The sequence below is a fragment of the Nicotiana attenuata genome, chromosome 8, assembly GCF_001879085.1.
Source record: "Nicotiana attenuata strain UT chromosome 8, NIATTr2, whole genome shotgun sequence".
Classification (NCBI taxonomy): Eukaryota; Viridiplantae; Streptophyta; class Magnoliopsida; order Solanales; family Solanaceae; genus Nicotiana; species Nicotiana attenuata.
This window is the reverse complement of record NC_031996.1, coordinates 28,313,280-28,321,053: the sequence shown is the minus strand read 5'-3', so window position 1 is coordinate 28,321,053 and position 7,774 is coordinate 28,313,280. Positions and strand designations below refer to the sequence as shown.

General features: G+C 37.4%; 2 protein-coding genes across 2 annotated transcripts; both read right to left on the bottom strand.

The window, feature by feature from the left end:
- Positions 872-6,044, bottom strand: LOC109231827. Its single transcript, XM_019397459.1, has 4 exons — positions 5,969-6,044; positions 1,909-2,001; positions 1,693-1,809; positions 872-1,590 (listed from the first exon to the last, which is right to left on the bottom strand). Exons 2-4 carry the CDS (start codon positions 1,996-1,998, stop codon positions 1,132-1,134), a joined length of 666 nt encoding a protein of 221 aa, XP_019253004.1. The 5' UTR covers positions 1,999-2,001; positions 5,969-6,044; the 3' UTR covers positions 872-1,131.
- LOC109231602 lies at positions 2,587-5,085 on the bottom strand. Its single transcript, XM_019397252.1, has 2 exons — positions 3,984-5,085; positions 2,587-3,899 (listed from the first exon to the last, which is right to left on the bottom strand). Exons 1-2 carry the CDS (start codon positions 5,083-5,085, stop codon positions 2,587-2,589), a joined length of 2,415 nt encoding a protein of 804 aa, XP_019252797.1.

Here is a 7,774-nt window from a genome sequence, read left to right as displayed (position 1 = left end):
TGAAAATTTTAGCCAAACAAAACATATTGTTCTGCTATGGAAACAAGAGGTAGTGACAGGCATAATTGTGTGACTCTTCAGCTTTTATGCTCCAATAGCAGAGCATGAAGACAGACAGAGACAACCCTAGTTGTAGCCAAAACTATAATTTTTTACCAAATTTTAGCTCAGGACAAAGTGATCCTTATATGAATATGGAGAGAGCATATGACAGCGTCTATAGAAATTACTCTCCCACATAAATACTCCAGAAAACAACTGATATTGGATCCCATTTTGCACGCAATTTAGTTGGGTAATAGAAATTATAAAAGAATAAGATAAAAGGAAAGAACTACCAACACAATTCAAGAACTGACTCCAAAACTTAGGTGTTAAAGAGCCGTCAAAAAACCATCACTATTTTTTCCCTTCCTTTTGATAGGTAAAGACAACCACACAGTTAAAAAGCCCTCATCTATGCAAATCATTACTATATATGAGAAAAACACATAAAAGAGTGAAATTTTTCATAAATGCGAAGAGTATAAAATAAGTGGCAAAGACAGAGTGTGACATTCATCGAGGGAGCAGCTTCACCAGAAATATTGAGAATGAAATGTTATTGAAATAAATTGATGAAGTATCCCGCAAGAGTCACACAATTTCCATAAGTTGAATCATCACACAATTATGTCTCTACACAAGAACTTGGCTAAATAAGCAACGCCACACAGAAATCCACCGAGGTCACTTGGGATCTACAAAATCACTCAACAAAGTACCATAATCAAATATATCCAGACACAATCTTCCACAACGCGAGTTTGCTAAAATTGATAACAGAAAACTAAAATTGATAATGCATTTCTACAAAGTTTAAATCGTGGCCTTGCTGATGGAAAATAGGCCTGGATGAACATAAAAGATTTCTCTTACAAAATGGCACTGCATCATACTTGATGTTTGATGCAACAGAACCAAGATTTCATAGCACAACTGTTAAGGCATAAGCTATTGAACTGTATAGAGAGAGAGAGAGAGGAATACAATAGTTTTTGACGGAGTAGAGAAGGATTTTGTACACTAGAGGAATACAACAGAATGCGCACATGAAGTACCAACTTAAGACAGTAGATCTCACAAAAATTATTAAATTATCAATGAGTTAATACTTGGAATGAGTTGGCCTTCTTTGTTGGTAGCAGTAGATGGACGATGGATTGGTTGCAATGCTGTTTGCTGAGCAGATGAAGCTTCTCCTAATGAATTGTCACTCAATGCTACTAGAATAATGTCAACATCAATATCAATTCCTGAACGCTGAAGTCGTGCAAGAACATCTGCAACAACTTCTTGACGGATAGTTGCCTTTTGTTCCTCAATTTTTTCCTCCATTCTTTGTATCTTCTCCTCCAATTTTTGTATAGAATTTGAAGTATTCGAAGAGGGTTCAAAATATCCTACTTTTCCTCTTAAAGAAGTTCTTGTAGCCCCCCGTCCATACAATCTCAGATGTCCCGGATGTTCTGGTCCCATGACAGATGCAAATGCCTCTACGGACTCATTGCCATTTTCTTTTTGTTGTGCTTCAATTTCCTCCATTTCATCCTACAAAGCAAAATCAAAAAAATGTAATTCATGTAAATAAAAAGTAAACAAATAGAAACAAATAATTGATCTCGATATAACATTAATTAAATATAATCGCACAATTTTACTAGTTGTATCTTCATCCGAGGACTTGTATGATCGCCCAACTTTTCTTTTCCTTGTAACAATAAAGACTTCCTTTGCTGATAAAGGATCCGAAGTTTCCTTTTCTTTTTCCTAGTTACATGAAAGTGAGTTAGCATTCCCAGTGATCTGCCATGAACTAAACAAAAGCTAAAATTGAAATTTTTTTGCCACGATTTGCTAGTTACACACCAACTTAGAGCGAACTAAAGCAAAACTTCTTTTTCCAGCAGTGTGAGGATTCTTCAACTTTTTTCGTTTCTCAATGCTAGTTTTAGACATTCTCTGCAAACAGAAAGAAACATCAAACAATGAAATATATAATGCTTCCTGTTAAAATATCAAACAGAAAGGTACCAGAGTCATATATAATGCTTCCTGTTAAAACATCAAACAGAAAGGTACCAGAGTTTTAACTGTGAAATCTGCAGCATACGAGGTTTTAAACATAAGTACACAGCAACAAGGGGCTTAGCTATGGAAGCATAATTGGAGGTTGAAGGTTCCTTTAAAGTAATTGTGTATTGGTCAAACAGGTTGTTTCGACACATAAGAGCTTAATGAAGAGAGGAATATAATGCCTCTGTGCTCCAAATGTTTTCTGTGTGCAGCAAACACTTCATTCTGCTGCCACTATTGCTAAAAACACTATATGAATTATCTACTATATGAAACATAGTGCAGCAAACATTTCATTCTGGTGAATTACCTATTAGAAGCAGAGAAAAGTTTGGCCACTATTGCTTAAAGTAATGGGAAAACAGCACTTCATTCTGCTTCCAGAAATGGACATGTGCAGGTTGTAAAGGCCCTTTTGAATAAGGAGCGGGGGATCGCGAGCCGGATGGATAAGAAGGGGTAGACTGCTCTTCACATGGCTGTCAAAGGACAAAATCTTGAGTTGTAGAGGAGCTGATTAGAGAAGATGCTAAATCGATAAATCTGGTCGACACAAAGGGCAATGCAGCATTGCATATTGAAAATGTTCAATACTTCAATTAATTGGGCAGAAATTGGGCAGAAACAGGAAAAATTGGGCAGAAAGGTCAAGCACTCTTCGGCCAAAAACCCCTCTGCAATTGATGCTTCTGGATGAGCTCGATTACGAACAAACGCCTTATACTTGCACAAGGTTCTTTCAGTGGAATACATCCAACGACAATGAGTTGGACCCCCAAGCTTAATTTCATTTACTAAATGAACAGGCAAATGAGGCATAATATCAAAATAGATTGGAGTGAAGATCATTTCAAGCTCACATGTAATTTCATTGATTTCAGACTGCAATCTATCAAGATCCTCTCGCCATACAACCTTAGCACATATGGCTCTAAAGAAGTTTCCCAACCTAATCAATGCCAAAGAAACATTCTTGGGTATTGATTTTCTAGCAGCAACTTGGAGCAAGTAATGCATTATAAAATGAGCATCATGACTCTTGTACCCCGATATTTTCATCTCTTTCTCATGCACACAACGTGATATATTCAAGGCACAGCCTTTTGGCAATTTGGCATTTTTAAAGACAGTGCAAAATCTCCTCTTCTCTTCTTGATTCATGTAGAAACAAGCTTTAGCCAAAGAAATTGTTCCACTTACAACATCATGTATTGGTTGAAGCTCTTTTCGTATTCCCATTTCTTGTAAATCGTAACGAGAATTTACATGATCTTTTGACTTTCCATCTATCTCCAATAATGTCCCAAGAATACTATCACATATATTTTTCTCAATGTGCATCAGATCAAGATTGTGCCTCAATTTGTTAGTTTCCCAGTATGGTAGTTCAAAGAAGATGGATCTTTTCTTCCATGGACACTTGTTATCCCGAGACCTTTTCTTTTGGACCTTTCCAAAGACATTCTTGAATTCACGCAACTCTTCAAGGACTTCTATACCCGACAAAGGAGTAGGTGCAAGTCTATGATCCTCCTTGCCATCAAATGATTTCTTATCTCTTCGAAACGGATGTTCATGAGGAAAAAATGCCCGATGACCCATGTAGCACATCTTACGACTATGCTTGAGATATTGAGAACATGTGCCATAATTAAGAGTGGGGCATGCAAATTTTCCCTTTGTGCTCCATCCAGAAAGCATTGCTAGTGCAGGAAAATCACTAATTGTCCACATTAACGCTGCACGTATTTGAAACATCTGGTTGGATTCGGCATAAAATGTTTCTACACCGAATTCCCATAGTTCTTTCAATTCAGCAATTAGTGGTTGTAGATACACATCTATATCATTTCCCGGAGATTACGGACCTGGGATGATCATTGACAATATTATATACTCTGGCTTCATGCAAATCCAAGGCGATAGATTATAGTTCATTAACATAACATGCCATGTGCTATGGGAAATGCTCATTGTTCGAAACGGGTTGAAACCATCACTTGAAAGACCCAATCTAACATTGCGAGGGTCGCTAGAAAATTCAGGGTGCAAGGAGTCGAATTCCTTCCAAGCATCACCATCAGCAGGATGTCTTATATTTCCATCATTCGGTCGTTCAGTGGCATGCCATCTCATAGCTTCAGCTGTTTCGGGACACATGAATATCCTCTGAAGCCAAGGCTTTAATGGAAAGTACCTTAAAACTTTTTCAGGGGTTTTGGTCTTTTTATTAGTCAAGACATTAACAACATTCTTCCATCTAGAAGACCCACACACAGAACAAGTATCTACATTTGCATTGTCATTCCAAAATAACATGCAATCATTAGGACATGCATGTATTTTTTCAAAATCAAGACCCAAATCTTTTATCATGCTTGTTACCTTGTAGAAAGACTCGGGTAGCTGAGCAAATGGAAATGCCTCTTTTAACAACTCCAACAAGTTTGTGAATGCCACATTACTCATCCCATGAATGCATTTAAACAAGTACAACCGAATCGTAAAACCTAATTTGGAAAAATTCTCACACCCTGGATATAATTCTTCTTTCCCTTCTTCTACTAATTTAAAGAATCTTTTTGCATCTTCTGATCGTCCATCCCTCACTCCTTCATGTCCCAAATCATCCTCGACATTTCGAAATATATCATGAAGTAATCCATCAATATCGTCATACATGTCAGAACCTTCATCATTACTGCTTGGACATCGAGTCTTCCTCGAGGAAAATCCTTCCCCGTGGAAAACCCATTTGGTGTATCCATGAACAAAATCATTAACAATCAAGTGGTCTTCCACCACATTCCTATGATGCCAAAAACAATTAGCGCACACTTTACAAGGGCATAATATTTGATTTCCTTGGGAAGCTCGTTCAAATGCTTTATCAAGAAATTTATTCACCCCTTGTATGTACTCATCAGTTGACCTTCGAAGGCCCATCCGCCTTTTATCTCCATTATCCATTAAATTAATTTTATCCTACATAACACCAAAACAACTAGTATAAAATTGGTTTATATACTCCTAATAAAAAATCAAATAATAAAAAAGATAGAAAAAAGTCACTTATTGTCAAAATTAGATGGATTTCACTGTTGCAAAATTTAACCGTCACCAAAACCATCACATAAACAGTTACCTAAGGAAAATCTCGTGGTTTCTAACACGAAATTAAAATCCACCAACAAAACCGCCAATTTTGCAAACCAAAAATTACAAAATGTATCATATAATACTAACAACAGAAAGAAAAATAGTAGGCTTATTAGCAATATTACCGAAGAAAAGAAAAGGAGCATCGAAATGATTTTCCACAATAACGAACAAGACAACGAACATCGATAGCAAATATTTTAACAAATAGTGGCTATTAGATTCAGATGTGAGATTTCCAATCACGTGTATTCATTTATGAAATACATAACAAGCTCCAAGCACAAGGCACATGAAAGAACGGAAGTAAGAACTCTTTCCAAAGCTACATTTCAGTAAAATGCAAGAACTCACAGTAAGAAGCTACATTGTATAAAGTGTAAGAACTCACATTAAACTTATATGGGCAACTGAGAACTACATGAATCAGACGGATAAAGTAAAAATTCACACAGAAATAACAGCATAGGCTTCTCTAATTGCGGAAAAATATTGACTTTTACTATTTTAACATCACTGTGAAATGTCTAAAATTAACTTTCACGGGTTTTCTTTTTCCGATTCTTTCAAGGTTGACATTGGTTTTTGCCATAGTTATCGAACAATCATAACTCGTGCAGTGAAAATAAAACGTGGAAATTGAGAATAAAAATAGCAATTACTGAACAAATGAGAAGGAGGATAGCAAACTTACGAATTTTCAGCCACTTCCCTGGTCAGCTTCTCTAGTTTGCTTTTCTTTTTCTCTTAAACCTTTTGGATTGATTCTGACAAAATTCCTAAATGAGGAACCAATACTGAAAAAAGAAAATTCAAGCTCAATTTTTGAAAAATAGTAAACTATAAATAGAGTATTTTCTGTATTTATTCTATACACACATTTTTTAATCTTTCTATGTTAAGAACACTATTATTCTCATTTTGTAACACTTTCCAATAGTACTTACAGAAACAACCAATGATAATGTTATAATGCAAATCGGCAACCGGCCAAGAACAGTGATTAACAGTTTGCAACAATAACGCAGAGAAAGAAGAAAAATTGCAGCAGTAATGCAGATAAAGAAGAAAAATTGCAGCAGTAACACAGAGAAAGAAGAAAAATTACAGCAGTAACGCAGATCGGAAAAGACGGATTCGAATACGTTCCTTTCAACCAGACATATAAAGCACCGATTCGAACTACAATTGAAGTGTATTGCTAATTCAAAATTCACATGATAAACCAATGTTAGTCACAAACATGGAACCAACAGATTTGAACTCAAATAGTTTAGAATACTCTAAGANCTTTTTGATGAATTTCCACCAATTTCCATGTTAAATCTATCGTAATCTCGTGTATTTAGGCCAAGGAACTTACCTCCAATCAATCCTCCTTGAATCCCTCTTCAATTTGTCCCAAAGAGCTCTCAAAATACTCAACAATGGGGGAAAAATGGCTAAAAATCGCGGATGAAATGTTTTAAAACATTCTGCCCAGGTCTGACCCTTCCTTCTTCGCGAACGCGGTCAAACTATCGCGTTCGCGAAGCACATCCTTGCATTGACCAAAGTTTACTCTATGCGAACGCGACACAGAGGTCGCGAACGCGATGCCTTTCTTCCTCCACCTCCGGGAACGCGGAGACCATAACGCGAACGCGATGAGAAATTCTCCTGAGACAAAATTCCTTGTACGCGATCGCAAAACACATAACGTGAACGCAATGAACAACTTGATGAACCCTTCGCGAACGCGGCCTAGACCCTCGCGAACGCGTAGCTTCCAGAACCCAGCCCTTCGCGAACGCGAGCTTCCCTATGTGAACGCGAAGGCCAAAATACCTGCAATTGCTGGACTGATTTTTCTGCAATTTCTCAACTCCAAAAAATGGTCCGATTGACCACCCGAAACTCACCCGAGGCCCCCGGGACCTCAACCAAAAGCAGCAACACATCCTAAAACCTAATTCAAACATGTTCCAATCATCAAAACACCTCAAACAACACCAAAACCATCAAATTACATCGGATTCAAGCCTAAGTTCTTCTAAAACTCCCGAAACACGCATTAGATCAAAAACCCAACCAAACGACGTCCGAATGACCTGAAATTTTGCACACACATCACAAATTACATAACGAAGCTACAGCAACTCTCGGAATTCCATTCTGACCCTCGGATCAAAATCTCACCCATCAACCGGAATTCGCCAAAATACTAACTTCGCCAATTCAAGCCTAATTCTACACCGGACCTCCAAAATCAATTCCGATCACACTCCTAAGTCACAAATCACCTCCCGAAGCTAACCGAATCACCGGAAATCACCTCCGAGCCCTCTAACTCATAAGTCAACGTCCGGTTGACTTTTTTCCAACTTAAGCCTTCCTTAAAGAGACTAAGTGTCTCATTTCTTATCAAAACCAATCCAAATCAACTCTAACACACCAAATACCGATAACGAAACATGAAGAAGCATAAAATGGGGGAAACGGAGTGGTAACTCATGAGACG

Bases quoted from the DNA above. Each gene is read 5' to 3' on its own strand.
- LOC109231827 (XM_019397459.1), bottom strand. From the start codon at position 1,998: ATGTCTAAAACTAGCATTGAGAAACGAAAAAAGTTGAAGAATCCTCAC. The intron at 1,810-1,908 runs GTGTGTAACTAG...TCATGTAACTAG, and splicing joins CTTTAGTTCGCTCTAAGTTG to GAAAAAGAAAAGGAAACTTC. The intron at 1,591-1,692 runs GTGCGATTATAT...TTTGCTTTGTAG, and splicing joins AAGATACAACTAGTAAAATT to GATGAAATGGAGGAAATTGA.
- LOC109231602 (XM_019397252.1), bottom strand. From the start codon at position 5,085: ATGGATAATGGAGATAAAAGGCGGATGGGCCTTCGAAGGTCAACTGAT. The intron at 3,900-3,983 runs GTCCGTAATCTC...AATTCGGTGTAG, and splicing joins ATTGTCAATGATCATCCCAG to AAACATTTTATGCCGAATCC.